Raw genomic sequence first — 20,668 nt, 5'->3', positions numbered from 1 at the left:
TAGATTCTTTTATGAATTGGACTGTTGACAAAAAAAAAGCTTTCCAGATATGCCATTAGCACTACACTAAACTGAAACACTATTATATTCCCACACACCAACATAACAATATCAATATGCTTCCTAGCTGTATGGAAAGTCCTTTATGCATAAAGATATGTGTTTATAAATATCTAATCAGAAAATACGAAGTCCTGTGGAATTTTTTCTACAGGATGATTCAAGATTCCAGCAGAAAGTGTACACTAGAATATTTAAAGAAAGCTATAGAAAGAAAAACTTAAAAAATCCTGGAGTTTTACAGATAGTATTTCAGAAAGTTTTATTTTTCACTCATAAAAAGAGAGCTAGGTCACACTCTCTCAGTATTTTAATAGCAAGTAAACAGGGGATTACTAATATACAAAATACAATTAATTACCAACTTTCTTCATCCTGGTTACTTTGCAGTCCTGAAGATACAGCAGTGTAAGGCTATAGGGTGTGCATTGCATCACTTCTTCAAAACTTATGTTTTACTTTAGGATGGGATTTTGCAAGACCTTAAAAGAATTTCACAGCATGAATTCAATAGCTAAATTTAGCAAGATCTGCTCCAAATTTCCCCAGGCATTTTTCACAACTTTCCTTCAAAGCATTAAGTACAAGCCTGCACAAACTAACTTTAAAAAGAACATTCTTCTCTATTTCAAGAAAAGATATATGAAAACACATTGCTTATCTCAAAAGTGGCATTGTTTGGGTAACATTCACTCCAATTCAAGGAAGGAAAACGAAGGAAAGAACAGGGTCCTCGTACATCCCTATTTCCTTCAAGTGTCAAGACTGTGTTCCCATTCCAGATGTACTCAGAAGTTCCCCTCCTATCTGCTATTAGGTTTGAGTTTTTTCCTTATTAAAGTACAAGCAGCAGTATTTACCAAAAAGAAACTACAAAGAACACATTTACAATTTTTCAATTTGCTCTCATTTTTATTACCATGTATTTATAGTTCCACCAATATTTTTATTCCATAGCCCTCATCTCTCACCATATATTCATTCAGTGCTGACAAACATGTTATTCCTTAACCATATATGTATTTATGCCACCAACTTCAGTGCACAGTAAGGAGGATATAAACAGTCTCAGGGCAGAGTAAATTCAATTATAGGCATGCAGCTAAAATATAACACAGCATACCTAATGAAACTCTTGCATTTCTCATGTAAATTTTTCAAAGTAAACATTCCTGCAATCATGTTATGAACATTTTTAAATTAAGACAACCTTAAAATGACCAGTAAATACTTTGTTTATTTTAGATAGGTGATATCCTGCCAATTTTTTTTTGTAAGCTGCTGCCTTCTTTTTGCCATGGCTTCGCAATACCCAGAGGATGTCAAAACGAAGCAGACAAAATCCAGCCCTCCCAGTGAAGCCACCTCCACAGATGACACTCAGCTGCTGCTGCCAGCTCTGGCCTCACCCTCCAGCACAGCCTTGGCCCCCACAGTGTCCCAGCCACCAGAGGCACCAGCCAAGCACCCAGGTGCTCACAGCACCGCAGAGCTGGCAGCTGGGAGGTGACAAATGCTCAGGTGATAAAACTTCTTAGTGGTAGACATGACCTCACCCAAGAGAAACTGGTTGAGTCCAAGGGATTTGACCCATCAAATACACACTTCTTTCTCCACCTAATGAAAGGGTCAAATGAAGGTTCTGGTATTACTCTAATATGTTGGAAAAAGTCAGTTTTGTGCACATTAAAAAATAAATCAAACAGAATTAATATTTTGTAAAAAGAAAGATTAGTATGCAAGATATAAAGCTAAATTTGCAGAAACAGTCCCTATTTCATGTTATAGAAGGAATTGCTCCAGGGATTAATTTATGTTCTTATTCACAACCATTTTTCTAATACAGTCATTAAATTCTGTTTTATGAATCACTGTTCTCATCTGGGCTAAAGCAATTAAGTTCTCAAGACAGAACAGTAGGTGTGCTGGTGCTAATTAATACTTCCCTGAGGTGAGCCTAGAGTTTGCCTCTATCTCCAGTACACCTGAGGTTGGCATTAATCAAGATAACAATTCTTTCCTGGCATCTCTGAAGGAACAAACTGGGCATTTAGGATCAAATTTCCTTCCTTATCCTCCCCCCCTCCCCAACAGCCTCTCCCTGCTCTAGTCAGAGAGATGTGGTGCTACCCTCACTTGTAACCAGAATTTCACCCACAAGCTGCACTGCTTCTTACCTAATCCACCTTAAGGAATCCATACAACATGATTTTAGCAATTTTAGCTGACTACTGATTTGGTAAAATCTGGTAACACAGGAAAAAACCACCCTTTACACATGGCACTAAAGACAACACCTAAGACATAAGAAAGATGTTTCTGAGTTCATACCAAACCCCACAAGTGCAGTTCTGGCTGTTTCTGTATGTCAGCTATATTTTCCCTCCTTTCTAATGCCTTATTATTCCATTGCTCCACTGACAAAACATAAACAAAAAAAAGGAAAAAACCGCACAAAAAAAGAACCTCAAAAACTTGTTTGAATACTTTACTATTTCAGCCTCTTCCATGAAGCAGGCCAAGAAATTTCTCTTTTTCATTCTCCCTACAAGTGGTTGGTGAGTTTTTTATAAAAAACATTTTGGCTGTGCTTCAAAAAGAGTTCTACATTTTCCAGTTATGCTATTGATGGATATACTGCATGTGAATACAGACAATTTCTGTTTCTCCTGGTTTTTTTAATTCGTTATGTTAGTTTATTCTTTTTGTGTGTAAAGCTCTATTGCTTTGTGCACAGTTAGAAAGGTGTACTAACAAAAAAAGTTTCTAATCCTTTCCTGTTATATTAAGAGCCAGAAAATACTAACAGCTCTAAGTTTTAAGATTTTGCTTTAGTTCATTAATTCAAAGTTCTCAGGAAAATTTGCAACTTCTAAAAATACTATGAAGCACTCTTGCACAAAACTTGAAAACCTTGGAAGTTTCAATAAAAGTTCTTCCATCTCATAACAGTTTATGGAATAAAAGAGATAAGCCACACAAGGTGGGGGGAATCAAACAAAAACAAAGAAAAAACCCAAGTCCCTGAGACTGCTAGTTTCCCAGTACAGGGGAAGCAGTCAGTCTTGTAAGGACTTTTGTGTGTCAAGATATTTTTAGTCTCACAAAGAAGGATGCTGGAATTGCCAAAGGCTACCAACCATCTAATGGAAGCAAAGAACAGTACAGAGACGTACGAGTCAAGGTAAAACTGGATTTCAATAAATGGACTTCTGTAAAGTGCTTTCATACTTCTATGGTACTCTGAGAAGTGTCAGAAGAAATCTCTTATTACATTGGTCCACTTCATTGCAAATAATGTCACTCAGTCTTAAACATATTCACATTTCAGCTTAAAAAAGAGGGGCTCGCCATGAAAATCACAGAGATGCTTCAAGGACAGTGAAAAGGCATCCCACATGCTAGTCACAATGTGATAGGTGCCAGCACCTATTCCAGACATTTGTGCATTTTTTTTATTCATAATAATTCTATTATCAAGGGAAAAGCTACTTATGCTCAGGAATATCTGACAAGTTAGTCAAGGTATACCAGGAGCATAGAAAAGATAGTCTCCACTTAGAATATTACTCTGCAGATTCCAGATCATCAATTACAAGTGGGGGGCAAAAAAACCCAGCAAATTAAATTCACATCAAGGAATCTGATAGAACAAAAAGAAAGCCTTTCCTGTATCCCCTTAGGCATAATCACTGTTCTGATGTCCTACTGATATGAAACTTCCCAGTTTATATTTTAGTAACCAATTACTATAAAGAGAAATTTCAATACAGGATAATATTAGCAAAAGATTAGTGACAATATTTATTTAGTAAAACCTACAGTAGTCTTAAAGGTCAGATTTGGGCTCAGTTTTAGTAAGATTTAATCATGAAATCCCTTACAGCACAGCAAGAAACCACACAACTAAAATTGTGAGAACCAGTCTGAGCTGATGGAAAGCTGCTATGATATTTCACACCAGAAAAATCAAAGCCTCAGTCACTAAAGTATAAAAATACTTTTTTGTGATTGACGAAGGCAAATTAAGTTATTTGATGGCAGAGATCCATATTCAAAAGCAATTCAGGAATTAAATTCACATGTTTGGATGCTATGAAACCTTTGCCAATGGGGTTTCTGAACATCAAGTTTTACACTAGATCCAAGAGGCTAAATCCAAAAAAGAATGTATTTATCCAGTGAGTATTTCCAGATGCCCAGACAGGACAGAGCATGAACTCCATCAGCTGCTGTACAGGAGTTTTTGTTTCTGCAATTAAATCTCCACAATTTACTTCTCAAATACAGACACTTCTAAAGCATTTATTCCTTAAATACTCAGCACAGAACAGCTAAATTATTTTAAAGATTCTGTACAAAGAACTGAACACTCCACTTCCAACAGGAAAAGTTGCTAAGGCCTCTTTCTTTGCTGTGTCATTCAGGTTTTGCCCACCTTAAAGGAAATTGAAAACTAAACCAGAATAGCTCTACCAAATTCATGAGACTGTGTTCAGATTCACTTATTTCATTACTTAGATACTAGGTAGTTAGATTAAAAGAGTAAACTGCTGAAGCAAAAGAATCCACAAGAAAAACAGCAGAAAATGGAAAGGCATTAAAAGAAAAAGCTCTAACATCTCAACAACAGAGACAGATCAGGAGAGTTACTTCATATACAAGAATTATCATTTTAAAATGTAAAGTTCAACAGTGTAGCTTATGCACAGGCAGAATTTAAAAATATCAATGCAGCAAATGTGCACATGTATATTTATTCTTTCTAGCATTTATCACAATTTGCTCTGTTTTCCTTCATATTCTTATCTGGCAGCCTGGAATGGTCAAGTGCAGAAGTGTGTACAGTTCCCTACCCTGGCAAACTATGAAAAGTGCTACTACATTTGTTGAGCATTACAATGCAAATTGTCAAAGCTACTGCTGGGTTCTTCTGAATTCCTGCCTTTCTTCTTTCAGCTATTTTACATGTGTTCCTAGAAGATATTTCAATGTAATTCCTTGAAGTGCAAAAAATATTAGTATCTTATTTGAAATAAAGCTTAATCTATATTTGATATTATAGGAAATTTCCTCTCTGAAACAACCTGAACTTGTAATTTATCCCATGCTTTAACTACAGAGTAGCAGGAGTTGTGACACATATTGGCACAAAACCAATCAAGTCCTAACATTTAACAGAAAAGCAAAAGCAAGTGACTTTATAAAATAACCTGTTAGTTACATTAACCATTCTAAATTATGAAATCCTTTAACTGTATATTGGTCTGCACTGGTTTTAGGTATCCAACAGTTGCAAAGGTATTGATCTGAAGTTCATTGCTTGCCTTTGCAGGTGACATGAGAATATTCACCTTCCCTGTTCTCCTGTAAGAGCTGTAAGAAATGCAGTTCACCCCCAAAGACAGAATCACCTCTCAATCTGAAAAAGAAACTACTTCTTTATCTGGTTTGATTTGGTTTTCTTGCTTCTCAGCTAAAGCATTAGGTTTCACACTTTCAGAATAATTTCAGAGTTTATCTGATCATTCTGCTTGGAGTCTTTTCACAAGTGCGCTTCTTAGTGCTTTAAATAAAGGAACATTTCAAGCCATTGTTATTTTATGTAACAGTTCTCTTTTGGACTGTTGGTGGGGTCTTGCTTTTTTATTGGTTTTAAGAGTGGCTTATTCTTTCCAGATTTTGCACCAAAAATTTTTCCCTCATCTACAGCTTAACAACTTCAAGTTTGAAGTTTTTGTTGTCCAAAAACCTGCTGTTTGATTGAGTACTTGAATCACCTGTGTACATCTAGAAACTCACACTGTAGTGGCAAGTTCAACAGCTTGAACTGTTATTATCTATTTTCCCTTATTCATTTATTAGAGAAAGTAAATTCACTCAGAAGAACTTGTTGCAGGCTATCAGGATGTTCCTCTTCCCTGAACTGTGAAGCGAGCAGGATGAACCCATTTTATAATGGGTTTAGCAATATCTCCAAACTCTTCCCTTGTGCTCACATGCATGGTCCCAGCTGACAGCGAGTTTCAGTTCAACTGCAGGTCCTGCAGCACAGCCCTTCCCTCCACGGCCTCACTGCTGGGAAGGCAGCATGGGAAAAGGGAAGGACAAACTCTGGGGAACAGGGAACATTGCCTTTCCTCCTGCCTCCTCACATCTGAGCTTTTCATCCTCTCACACGTGGGTGATGCCTGCTACAGTGAAACAGAAGGGAGCACTGCTTTTAATGATCACACAATGCAGAGCACTGATGAAGAGCAAAGAGTTACTTTTGAATTTGGGAAAAGGAGGTGAATAGCCACTCTGTCCTAAAGAATTACTACCTGAAGACACAGCAGACTTTCAATTTAAGAGTCAAAGAAAATGCATAGTCAAAGCTGAACAGCATAACAGAGGAGACGGCAATAACACTGAATGTGCAAGATGTGTAAATGGTATAAATAAGGAGTTTATACAAATTGACTCACTCTTCTTAATCACACATAATCCTGCCAGTAGCCTTTTGTGAGCTGAATTAAAAACAAAAACAGCAGCAAAACTCATTATGTGTTTCCCTGAATTTCCTACCATCTGGCAAAAATAAGTTAATCAATAAAATGAAAGGAAATTCATAGCAAAATAGAGTTACCATAGTTTTTGCAGTAAAAACTGTTTGTTTTTGCACATTTTAGAATTCCTCATCTGTTAAGATTATTATTAAAAACAGATGATTATTTAATTCTACAAAAAAATGTATGATGAAAGTAGGTCTTGAAAGGTGAAGTTTGTTGCAGACACTATTAAGCCAGGATTAGGAAAAAAAAAAACAACAAAAAACCCAAAAAAGACAGCATATTTCTACAGTAGTAGGAAAAGACTGATCTTAAGTAAGACACTGGAAAAAAACACCACACCCTATTAGATTATATAAAGATAGAATTTAAAAAATATACTTATGGACATCTGAAAATAAAGTGTCCAGGGCAAAAACCAAACACACAATTAGAGCTAAAACACACTCCTGACCTGCCAAAGAGAGAGTAAGACAATGGCAAATTGTGTTGGTCACTGCACTCACAACATCATCAGTGTCCAACAGTGTCACGAAGCAGCAATGCAAGTGTGAAACACCTGCAGTACCCCAACTGTGACACTGACTTAAGAAAAAAAGCAGAAGAACGTGAACAATTGCTGGCTGGCACAGAAATAAAGTGATTTTGGAAATGATGGGGAGAAAGATGGGGGAAAGGCACCTGCAAAAAATAATTCTAGAAGTTGGGACCAATTTAGTAAGAAGCAAAGGTGTCTTCCTATATCCAAACTACTCTACTTTTTCAACTGGCTTTTAATTAAGATATGTTAAATACCTGAAATATTAATAATGCAACACTGTAACAAAATTTGCCATAAAATATTTACATTAATATTTCAATTAGTTAATGGCACTAATTTTTTAATCTATTTTATCTCCAAATTATCTTGAACTAAGCTTTTGGACTATCAAATAAAGAGCAGATTCTACCTCACATGTTTGGTAACTATTCAACTGGACATAGGTGGGAAATGAACACCTAGAAAAACTTGGGAACAAAATTTGGTTTTCAAATAAAGTTTCCAACTGGATCAAGTTACCACTTTCTTCTGAGACCGCTGTGACTCGTAAAAAAGGAGACCCTCCAGATGAAACAAGCAGGAGAAATGTATTCCTAACGATGATTTCATTTTCTTGTAAATCTGCATAACCTCTCCTCTAATACTTGATTCTATGTTTAGCCACCAAGGCACAGAGAGGCAATGCTTTATACAAGACCTGAACTGGATAACAGCCTCACCCTATTTAACATGGGATCACTGCTGCCTTCAATTCATGTTTTATTGTTACATCTATATAGGTCTTTAAGAAAAAAAATCTCTTCTGTAAAATGTTACTCACAAATACTTTTCCTTGGAGTTTGCCTGACTGGCATGCTTGTTAATTCTGCAGTCCTGCAGCCAGGACAGTGCAGTGCATTCAGCTGGAAAAGTCTATCACAAGTGTCCTCATCTAATTGCTCAAATTCTCAGTCTGACAGTTCTCCCTCTTCAGGGGATGAGATGCCTGAACAGGATGAAGAATGCCTGGTTTTGCCTTCTTCAGCAAATTCTGTGTTTTCTACTCCTTAGCTCTCTCTTTCCTTCCTTTACTGCACCAGGGAACATGAAGACAAAAATATCTCTGAAGTGTAAGGAAAGTACCAGATCGTTCATACACAATTATGCAGCTCACTCATTCCCTTATTTCAACCAAATTAAGAATGTACAAGTTACATTAGAAATAGAAAAATAAATATACTAAAATAATAATATAAAACTAAAATAAATTTTATCTATAGAAAGTGACATAGGAAGCAGTGGTTGTTAACCAGCAATGAAGAAACATGCCAAATCACTCTTACTAGCAAAACTTACACCAGCATACAACCCAATGTTCTTCTGAAAACAAATCTTTTAGGAAGAACTTCAGATTTCCAGAGTATTGTAGTATCATTCCAGGAGTATTATTGTAATTTTCATTACAATGTTAATTATCAGAAACATTAAAAGTTGTGCGTTTACTTTGGATTTTTCACAATATATATATATTTAAACAGATAAGACAATATAATATGTACCTAAATGTATTCATGTTCACATCAAGCTCACTATAAACCTCAATTTTTCAATAGGTAGCACATACTCCATAGCCCAGAGAACTGTGCTGACAAAAAGGTACATTTTCAGAATGATGCAGAAAGAATTCTGGCTTCCAAATAAAGGGTAATTGGGAATTTTGATTTCCCTCAAGATGCAGCTTAGTTTCTGTCACTCAGGTAAGAAATTTAGTGACCATTGAATGTAAAACAGTCTGATTATCACAACTTATGTATGATTTCTTAATCTACACATGTACATAATTACATATACACCTGAATAGAGCAGCAGGCTTTTATTACAGACATGTTGATTGCAAGCTTAATTCTTCAAGTTTGGATTGACACATTTTATTTATGCTTTAGCTCATCATGATTTAATATAACCCACTAGTTATCTCCACCTTCCAGAGTATGCAAATATTATACCACAATATTCAGGCATTTTTTCACAGAATTAGTTAAGACTATTATTATGCTCTACCAGTTAACTAGGTACCGGGAAGTTCATGTCAGACACAAGAAAAAGTTCACACTGACAGGACTATTCTTTCAGCCTTTCTACCTACACATTGCAAAAGCTATGTCCTTTTACACAGCTGAAATCAAAATACAGAGAAAAGATCTAATTTTCGAAGCACAGCTCCCTGCCTCTTCCTGTGATTCTCTCAATTTAAGTGCAGGCTTTTACAGTGAGACTTGGCCTGTACGCAATTAATGCTGTAGTCAATTAAATGGGAACTTGAGTGAGTTCAAAAAGCAGGCCTTGTTTTAGGGTTTGCTGCTGCTCTGAAGCTGCACCCCAACGTGTGTTTGTGCTTTTCCTGAAGGTTCTGCTGACCTTGGCTTTTCTGCTACAGCAATGGCTGTGATGAGGCCCCACCCTCTCATTAATTATAGATGAGAATGGAACACAGACCTTACAAGACCTTAGCATTCTCTGCATCTCTAACACTGAAATATTCACAGTGATTTGCCTCAGTGATGTTCCTTTAGGCAAATTCATCATTTATTCCTTTTCCTTCAGGGCACAAAGAATATTTACATGAAATCTACTGCTTTCTTTTAACATATGTTTCATTAGCTTTTTTGTCATCTTCCAACACCAAGAGTAATAGCAATAACTATCCTGTGGCAGATGCTTAAGGAAATTCAGAAACTAAATATTTTCCCCATCCCACAAGCCAAATATTCTAAAATTAGTAGATTCAAAAGACTTATTTGCTACTGCCACAAGCAATCCAACTTGAACCAAAGTTATTCCTTATAAAATATGCCAAGGGTTCCTGAATCCTGGTTTCTTTACCACCTCAGCTGACAGACACTCCAGCAATAAAATCAAGTAACAAATATTATCTTGCAGCTGACAGCTTTAGCAAGTGACTCACTAGCACCAGGGAATACACAGCTCCATAGTCAGGAATGCCAGACACCTTCAACAGAGGAAATGACAAACAGCCCAAATCTGACCCTGCATGGCACTGACCAAGCAGAACTCCCAGACATGCAAAAACTCAGGCGAAAATTGAATCAATGACCAGCAGGTTAAGTCACCATCACAACGCTGCCCATACCCTGACAACAATCTGAAATGCATCTTATGAATTCAGGAATATAACAGAAAAGAGAAAGGTTAGGAAGTGTCAGGCAAGTTTATCTCTAAATTGTATGCATATATAAAATAAATAAATATAATGCTTTGCAGCACAGCCAAAAGGGTTGTGTTTCTCAGAAGCAGCCCAGAGGAGGAGTTCTGTACTGCAGGCTAATTGAGTGTGGCATTATCAATTGCCTGTTAGATTATTTGGGGATAACCATCAGAAAACACAAGATAAAGGACCAAAGGAAGGAAAACATCTGAAACTTTACTAATAAAGACTAAAAATGTAAAATGAGAAAGAAATTACTTTTTTTTCATTACTTCTTTCCTGTTCTAAATAAAACTGTACTCTTTCAGTTGACAGCTACACACAGTGCATTCTAAAGACTACAATTCATGATCCTTATCTCTTTTGAAATACTGGGACAACAGAACAAAACCAAAAACTACTTTCCTCAGATCTCTTTATGCCTCAAAAATGCCCCAAAGGGTCTAACTTATTATTACTATCCTTTCCAATTTACCACTAACATGTGATACACTTTTCATACAGTTTAAGCTATCAGTTTCTATTTTTTAATGTATACATGAATACTACTACCTAAACCGGAATAGCACCAAAAAGCTTCAGGTTACAGAGTCACATTCCTATTATTCATTTTTCTAGCTCAATACTTACCAAACTTTTTGAGACAAAAGGTTAAAAGTAACTAAATTCCCTCATTCACCCTCAAGCACTTTCAGGTTATTACTCCATCAAAATTTCCTTGTTTACCTGTAGTATCATGGCTCCCTCCTTATGAAATTCTGCTCACCACCAGAGGCAGGAGCCTTTGCTCCTCATCAGTAACAACAGAAGGCAACACACACCCTTCAGGCCCAGCTTATTCACTGTTCCTCACCCACTACACACCACCCCTCCTCAGCAGAACAGTCCTGCTGTTTCAGCCTCTTCCCATTTCACAGCCATTATTATTGGGAATATTATTAAAAAACCCACTGATTTCATTCTTCTTTGCTATTCAGATAATGACCATTTGATCTGTTCCATGTGGTTAAATGCTTAAGCACTTTCCTGCATTCTATAAACAAAGTAAAGAAGAATATTTTGCACTTACCTAAATTGCCATCAATGTACATGAGTTTACATGAAGAAAACAGTGGAAACATGCAAAATAAAGTTAAAATCAACAAGTATGCATGCAGGTCAAAACAAATATTTTTTAAAAAGCAGAAGAAAGCAGTAAACAACAGTACAGTGAAAAACAGAAAACAAGGTGAATGGGTGTGATGAACCTACTGGCTTTACAGAATCACCCTAAAACACCTTAAGAAGCTTTCACTGGCTGTAAATACTATATTAAAATTTGATGTTGGAAGTATTTTTTTTTTTTTGAAGAGACTCATTTAGTAAAAACACAGCCAATTTCTTTTTAAGAGTATTCATATGAAAACATACCTCAGGTAGTATGGTAAACCACAAGCACAACATTTCCAGTCCTCAGATTCCTAGCTTTGAGTTGTATAACCATTGAACTTCATTAATATTCACAATAAGCTTCAAAATCCCTGTTGTTTTAGACATTTACACAATAAGATGGGCTGAAAAATATTTGTACCCAAAAAATCCTCCTCTGACCACAAGTGGTATTAACAAACAATGAAAAGTCCTTTCCAACCAGTAATCAAGTGCATACTTTCACCCATTAAGGAAGGCAATGCCCATCTATAAACTCACACTAAATACCCAAGTGCTGGCAACTGCCTGTGTATTCCACTACAATCAACCTAGAAGAATTTCAAAGACCATAAACAAAATATGAAAAAATAATTTTTTAATAATTTATACCTTAGCCTAATCAATATTTTATTAGGAAGATATTTTAATTAGTACAAAGACGGGAAACGCCGTTTCAGAATATTTGTCAGTATATTTTCTCTTATTGTTCTTTTTAGATTCTTGTCATGAATCAAAGTGAAAATGAAGAGCACATTGTGAAATAACATTGAGTAGCTACTCACAGTTCTAAATTCATGAATACACATTCCCTTCTGTACTGATTATTTTATCAGCTCTATTCTGCTAATTGCAGCATCTGAGTTATTCACATTGCGACAGATGGACAAAAGTTACTTGGAGAAACTATTTCAAGAAAATTTTTTATTCAGAACTACAAACCTCAGAGGAACTGCTCACTATCCTTTTTTCTTCTCTCCATCTCATTAATCTGAAGTAAATTCCTGCAGTATCAGGATAGGAACTAAACTTCAAAAGATCAAAATCTGTAATGTGTTCTCAAAGAACACATTAAGTCAATTAAAATTACCTGGGGTTTTTTTAAGGGAAAAAAGGATCACACTCACCCATTTATTTCCAACATAACCATGCCATGCCTGTAAATGAGCCACTGTTCATGGCACACAGCGTCCATTTCGCATTAATTACGTATTAAATAAGTACATTTTTAAGTAAGTAAAAGTGGCTTATTTTGTGCAATAGGACTTAATATGCATTTTAAGAAATATCACAGCGATTCACTTTTTGCAATGCCATAAAAGCAGCATATAAACAGATAAACATTAATGTATTGTATTAGAAGCAGCTAATCCAAAGCAATAAATTAGTTTTCCCTCTTTGCAGGCAACAACCTTGGAAATGAATATTGCTGATTAATGTCTTTTGTCTTCCCAGCACTTCCCAGCTCATGGCCTTTTGCTGTCCACTGAAACCTTCCACACTCACTCTCCTGTACATTACACACAATTAGAAGCTTCTCATCAAGCCAGATTAGAGAGAATAACTACCTACCTAGGGGAAAAAAAGCAAAATCTCTGTTTGAGACATTGTAAATGGATAACTCCAAGATGAAGAATTACTTAAAATAGTTAAAAACATGTAGAGTACTTTCTGCCCCTATGTATAAAATATGCATGCACATATATAAAATAATTCCAGTTATGTTGTGAAAAAATATCACAAAGAACATGAATAACAAAAGCCAACTAAATGTGGGCTATGATATAAAAGTACAGGTGCTGAAAGCATACACTTTCAGAAATATAACAATTTTCAAAAGAAAAACAGCAATGTCCAAGTTGCTGTCCATCAACTTCCTCATGGATCCCCTTTAGCTTCCAAAAGGTTTAATTTTATCAATTTTCCTGTTGAAACAGATCCTACCATTTCAAACTAATTCATTTATTTGGCAAATTTATTTTCATTTATAATGCTACTTTCCAGGATGGTTTTAAGCCTTCCCAATCTTGCCATTATTTGGATGCATAACACATCCATCCTTTAGGACACTGATGAAAGCCTCAAGCACAGGACAAATCCCTACCAGATCCTGCTGGAAACCTTTCCAATTCCACCATGAATCACTGATAATTACCCTTTGACACAGGCTTCCAATCAAACACTTTACCATGTAGTAGCAATTTCCTGTCATATGCTTCCCACCAACTCACTAAAGGGAAAGCTTTGGAGACAATGTTTTCTTAACATCACTATGTTGTTCCTGTTTTTCCATTATGCATAAGGTGTGTTTTCCTGTCATCCAAGAAAAATCAGATGTCTTTGACATCATTTTTGATAAATCCATATTGGGTGCTGGTTTAAGTTCCAATTTTCCCATCTCTATATTTAGAAATAGCTTATTTTTAAAAATACAGCTTAAAAATAATTCTTTGGGTTTTGCAATACTTTTTCAGAAACCACTATAAAAATATGAAACATTTTGCTCATTCTCTCATTTCACTTCTTTTTTGGCAGGCAGACTTGCCCTTCTCCAGTCTCCTGGAAGGAGCTCACAAACTCTGCTAGGAGACCCAGAAATTCAGGCAGGGTCACTTCCATCATGGACAGCCAATGTGAAAACACTTTTTAGTGTTTCAGTGTGAAACAACTCCTTTTTCAAGCAAGTTTTATAAGCCAGTAAACCTCAGACACACAAGGACAGACTGAACACTTTTAGGATAGATGTGATAGAGCACATCACCTTTTTTGTTCTTTAAAATTACAGCTTTTTGATGATTCTAATTTAAATCAGTTGTTTGCAAGAATCAATAGCCTCCTGAATGAGAGTGACAAGCTGACACAGCCAGCTTGGGCTTCCAAAGCCACTCCTTGGGAAAAGCTCCTCTCCAAATGCTTACAAGAAAACAGCAACTACATAAGAGAATGGGTACTTTTATATACAAATACTTGATTACAAGAGAGGAAATAGCAGAAACACCTGGTTGACTCCTAAAACCAGCAGAAGACCCCTGGAGTTTTGCTGGGACCTGTGGCTGTGCTTTGTGCTGACTGACACTTCTGAGCCGCCCAAAGAACAGGGTGATCAGTAAGACAACTGATTTTCCTCATGGTATTTGGTTATTCATGGCAGTAAACACAAAAGCCAACTGCAAAGAAGAATTTTATAAGACTAAGCAAATAGTCAGGGGCCGGCAGATGAAATTCAGGGGGATAAAAGTGGCACACAAGTTAAAATAATCCTACCTTTAAGCATAACAAGCTGGGATCTGAACTGGTCAGAATGAATGGTGAGGTATTTTTTAGGTATGATAAATATTTCCATTAAGATATTAGCTTAGTACTCAGTAGCAGCAAAATTAAAGGCATCCAAAACTGAAAGGAACAAACTAATTGTTGAGAATGTCTGTGAGAGAAATACAGAATAAAAAGGCAAACACTACAACATCAACACCACTCATTTTACACCTTATCAAAAACATAAGATGTTTTGGTCCCCCTTGCCTGAAAAAAAAAAATCCCAAACATTTAACAGGTCTGCAAAACATCATGTTACTGTTTCACAAGGAATTATCACACATGGTAAGATGCTGCTGCCTGGAAAAGAGCTGAGGGAGGGATGTGATGATGGCACTGTAAAGTCCTAAGTGGCACTGAGACTGGCACCAGACATCAATTCTTTATTGCTTCTTTCAGTACAAGGAGCAGGAAATCCTTGCAAAAGCAGCCAAAGTCTAGTGAAAAACCAAATGCAAACAGTGGTTCCTCACAGGTATGTTAGGCTCTAAGAGCCTGTAAACACTGGCATTTTAAACAGGTCCAAAAGAAACTGGCTGAATTTAAAGTTCACTGAGTTAAGAAGCACAAAGAAACAGCAGCTGGATCACAAGGAGCACTCTCTGGGGATACCACTGTGTCCTTGGCCTCTCCTGTGAATGTCTGGACACTCAGCAATGGAATAGAGCTACCCAACCTCTGTGCATTAGAGAGGGAGGACTCATGTTAAATATACACATAGAGCAAAACACATTGCTTTTGTCAGGTTTGCTGTTACAAGAAATTAAGTGGTTGTCAAAAAGATACAACATGAATGAACTCATAACTGAGTTACTAAATTACTTTCCCTCAAGATAAGCAAAGATTATTTTATTATCTATTAAATAGACTTTAGGGGGGAAAACCAAAACAGAATTGTCACTGGTGTGTGACAAAGTCTCTAAACACCAGATTCAAATTCCAAAAGTCAGTATAAGATATTAATGTGACATTTCCACAAGAAACAGAGTCTATTAGGAGAATTCTGCCTTTAAGGTGATACCAACTACCACCATTAAAGTATCTAACCAACAAAGTTTTTCAAAAACAGAACCTCCACCATGCATTTTTTTGTTAATATTGGTTCTAGCAGCATCCTAGTGTGTCTGCTATAAATAAATAATCAGCAACTACTATTGTCAGTCTGGATACAAAAAGTTATACAAGACAGTAATAAATTAATTCACTGCACTGAATTCCTGGTGACAACCCAGCCCGTTTCCTACTTCAGTTTCCCACTGAAGTAACTGGTAAGAGACTTGCCAGCTCTATAGATATTTAGGTTCATGACATGCCTAAAGGTGGAAAGTTTGCTGAGAAGCTCTAACTGATCACAAACTTGGAAGTAAATTAAAAATCTCAGTTGTTGCTGCCTGCCAGCAAAGAAGTTTAGATTTGGAATCTGGAAGTGAGAGAAACACAGGACTGTGTTTTTGTCTGGATAAAGTTAACAGATGGTCTAAAAAGGAGCAGCTTTAAAATAAGACCAGAAGCCAAAAAGTGTGTGGAGAAAGGAAGGATGATTTTTTTTTATCTATTCTGTGCTGCTGTTTTATATGCTTTGTATATGTAGCTGTATATTTGATATAGCAAAGACTCAAATTATGACTTCACAGATTTATCCATTCAGACTAAAATATTTGAATCTTTCTATAACTTCAGGAAAATAATGTTACAATGTGAATAAAAGTATTTGAAACACAAATTTACAAGATACTCATTTACTACAATGCAGGTCTCTGAAATGTTACTGAAAACTTCATTCTGTAATGCAGAACTACAGAAAGCTGAATATGAGGATTATCTTCTTTTAACTTTAACACTGTTAACTCCCTGCACAGCTTAAACAAAATATGCCTCTGGATATTTATTTACACTTTTTCAAAAAGGGCTCATTTACCTCTTCAGAAAATGTTGCCAAGACAACATTTAGACAAAAATAAAAAAAAACCCTAGAGCAAACTTCAAACATAAAAGAAAGGGTAACAGCAATTGTTTTATCCATCTAAAATGTGAAGGGATGCTGCATGAAAGAAATTATAATCTGCATTTGGATTCTTATTAGTGTGCTTTCCTGCAGTTTAGCAGTGAGAAGCAGATATTCCAAGACATAAAATTATTGTGGAAAACATCAAACTTGTGCCAGCACTGAATACGGTACCAAAAGCAAAACATCAAGTGCTTGTTGTAAATCAACACAAAGAAACCTTCATAATTACTTACCTGATTTTCTTCATGGGAAACTCTCATCTGTTCTTTAAGAACTGACATTCTGGCTGCTTCTTCCTTCCTCAATACTCTCTCTTTCTTTAGCTCAGGACTCCAGAAAGTTTTGATGCTGTTCATAGAGGACCCCAGCTTGCTGTCCTTAATGTCGAGTTCTTTTCTGAGAAGGTCATTCTCCCTCTGTAGATCCTTCAGCTGAGCCTGCAGATCTATCACGGTGCTATCCCTAACCTGTCTCAGCATGGAAGGAACCTGGTGGTGGTGGTGGTGCGAGGATGCGGTCAGCCCTCCGTGCTGGTCGGCGTAAGAAAGGACATCCGTGTGCGACAGTCCAGCAGAAGCGATATTGGGGCTGCTCCCCATGGCCGTGACTCGGCCACCATACACAGCTCGATTTGTAGCCCTTCCAAGAGTCATTGTGCCCTTTGGGAAAGTAGTAGAAGCTACACCCTCGTGGTCACTCAGGTACATTGGTCCAGATGTTGCATAGGCCGCGTTAAGGGACTGGATGTTCTCCATGGACAGCGTCTTCCCTGCCCCCCCTCCCCCGCTGCTGGTTCTCCTGTGGCCCAGCCGGGGCGACCTCGGCAGGCGGGGGGACCTGGAGGGACTTCCCTCCAAACTGCCGATTGTTCTGGCACTTCCATACATTTCTCTTCTACTTTGAGGTACTATTTAGTAAGAAACCAGTAACACTAAAGTTGGATGTTCAATTAAGAATTCCGGCTAGAAACACTGGCAGTTTCACTGCATTCTTCCAGTAGGCAAAATCTGGTTTTCCTCCCAAGACAGACCTGAAAAAAAATATTATAAAATTAAGTTTTCATTTTGGAAAATAAATTTAGAAGTAATCACTATATGTCAGAAAAAACAACTTCCCAGAGTAATAACTACAAAATTAAAATCTATTTTATAAATATTTATATATAATATTAATATATTTATATATATATATAACATATATAATATCTATTTTTATAAACATTTTATATTTAGGATAATTAGTTAAAAATGCATTTTCAAACTAATTTCAATCAAAATAAAACACATAATTTCTTTCTTACTAGAAAGTTTAACAAGCTTCAGCTTGAAATTAAGTTGGAATGAACAACATGGGCCCAATACAATAACATATCATACCTTACCTTGTCATTTAAATGACTGACAATATGAAATTTATATAAAGAAAAATATTTATTATTGGCATAAAGAACTACCCTCTTAAAGCCTCCAGAATTCATTCCCAAGGCACAGAGATATAAAGCAATCTTGTTGATTTACTTTTTCAAGTTTTGGCATTTTAACCTCACTGTCCACATCTGCCCCTCTTTTCAGCTGTCATGCAGCTTTCAAGAGATGACCCACACCTTGTTCCCCCACAAGACTCTGTGCAGCTTTTCTGCTGTCTCAACTTCAACATATTGACCAACTAAAAAAAAACAATTCCTCTAATTCTCAAGTGCCAGCCATCCTCTGGCCAAGCAACTCATCAATCCTCCGAGAAATCCATCCCTGTATCTTTCTGGTTGCCTAAAACAGTTCCACAGCTCCTTCATAGACAAATCTCCCATGAGACCAGAGCTGAAGATCACTTTCCTTCCACTGGCTCCTGGCAGATCCTGAGCAAAAGCAACAACAAATCTTCGGAATTGACAGAATTCACCCCACCCTCTTGCTCACTCAATACAAAAAACACAAACAAAACAAAATAAACACTCCATAAAAAACATTACACTCTGGTGTGGTGAAAAAGAAATGCTGCTAGCAGGAAATGCCAGTATCAATTTAAATTGCACACAATAAAATATTTTTAGATACAGCAGATATGATACATGGCCAGGTGGTGGGGTTGGATATAAATTTGCTCATCCTCAGAAGCAGAGGTACAGAATATTTCATATCATGTCCATGCTGTTTTCCCTTTTCAGACTGATAAATCAGTACACTTCTTGCTTAGAGTCACTTAATAGGTTACTTAGCCTTCTGTTTGTCTCTGATATGTATTTTTAGGTATTTGTTTTGCCTTTTAGAGCTTCTAAGTTGTGGTCTCTCTTTTCTCAACTCGTGTAAATTTTTGCAAGTTCTCATCTCATATCAGAGAACACTTATCTTGCTTAGCACTCCAGTGCTTACCAGTGAGCCCTACTGAAAAAAGGATCTTCATTCCCTATCCAAAGGCAGGCTAACTTCTCACTGAACTTCTTAAACAATGTTCCAATGCTGATTGAACATTGTAACTTCCATAAGCTTGGGAAAATTCTGAAAGTAACAGCAAAAGAGAAGAAAAACCCCACCAACAAGTGTTATTACCTCCACAGCATTTTCAATTTCTTTTTTTTTTCCCTAGAAGTATTCTAATCAAAATAGAGACCTCTGTGCTGTGAACACAAACACACTGATGATATGCTTGATCTTCTTACTTTAACAGGCTACTAAGGACAGCTCACAGACCAAAATCTGAAAATCCTGACTTTACAAATTAAAATGGAGAAACCCTAAGAACTTTAGTTTGTTTCCTTCTACAACCTGAATTATCCAGACTGGCTTTCCTGCAACCACAGAAAAAGGCAAGCACACAAAAACATGCCTTTTCAATGTGTGTACTTCTCAAGGATAAAACAGGAGCCTTCCTTTATGGCTGGGAAGTCTCAGACACAGTAGAAGCCAGACACCACTGCTTTATGAAAGAGGGGAGAAAAAGCACCTACATCATTTTCTGCTCTCTACTGCTTCTACATGGAGCCTTCCTAGCTTCAGGAAGATTTACTGTGTGTCTCAACACATCAGGAACTGGAGACATGAAGAAGCAATACCAGCCTCAGGACCTCAACAATTCCCACAGAGATCATCTACTGTCTGGAGAAAAGAGAGAGGAGAGATCCCATCTTCCCACAAAACCAGCTGACAGAGCCATCCCAGCTGAACTGAGAGTGGACAGGTGAGATATAGACAGTTCTATTTTGAAAGGTAAATTTATTTTATATTGCTATTTTAATTGGACAAGGAGGAAGGAATACTAATACCTTCAAGTAATAATTCTTTACCAAAGCTGTAGGTGTTGCAGTAGCCAGGACAAAGGAGTCTCAAAGGTCATATCCCCCCTAAAGCCTTCTCTGAGAAAAAACATCACCCAGCTTCACTCAGTCTGGTATTGACAGACTGCAGACCCACTACACACATTTTCCTACAAGAGTTGAGTTTTAAAATCCAAATCAGATTACTACTAGAAAAAAATCCAGATGCTCACCTGCTTGGCTCAGTATTTTCTTATTTTAAAGAAATTCCTTTAATGTACATGATGTAAAATTAGCCATTATAATTATGAGTTTATTATTCTGCATTGCAAACAAAACTGTATTTTATGTGGATCCTTTTAGGATCCAGAAAATTAAGCATGCATTCTCAGCTGGGGGCAGGAGGGCAGGCACTAGACACTGCCCCATGTTCTCACCAGCCTTGAAAACCCCAGCAGACCTGATACCATTCATGCCAAAGTGCCCCCAACACCTGTTTGAACTTCAGCTTGCCTCCTTCTCCACATTCCTGCCCCACCTGATCTCCTGC

The 20,668-nt window shown here is 36.8% G+C and overlaps 1 protein-coding gene across 1 annotated transcript in view; it reads right to left on the bottom strand.

Moving 5' to 3' along the window:
- Positions 1-20,668, bottom strand: part of ERC2 (ELKS/RAB6-interacting/CAST family member 2) — a 353,494-nt gene that overhangs the window by 318,334 nt on the left and 14,492 nt on the right. The window contains exon 3 of the mRNA XM_059480170.1: positions 17,102-17,898. Coding sequence (XP_059336153.1) covers positions 17,102-17,755 — 654 coding nt within the window. The 5' untranslated portion in view covers positions 17,756-17,898. The remainder of the gene's footprint in view (positions 1-17,101; positions 17,899-20,668) is intronic.

Source organism: Ammospiza nelsoni, chromosome 11, assembly GCF_027579445.1.
Source record: "Ammospiza nelsoni isolate bAmmNel1 chromosome 11, bAmmNel1.pri, whole genome shotgun sequence".
NCBI lineage: Eukaryota > Metazoa > Chordata > Aves > Passeriformes > Passerellidae > Ammospiza > Ammospiza nelsoni.
This window is presented reverse-complemented; position numbering and strand designations above follow the sequence as displayed.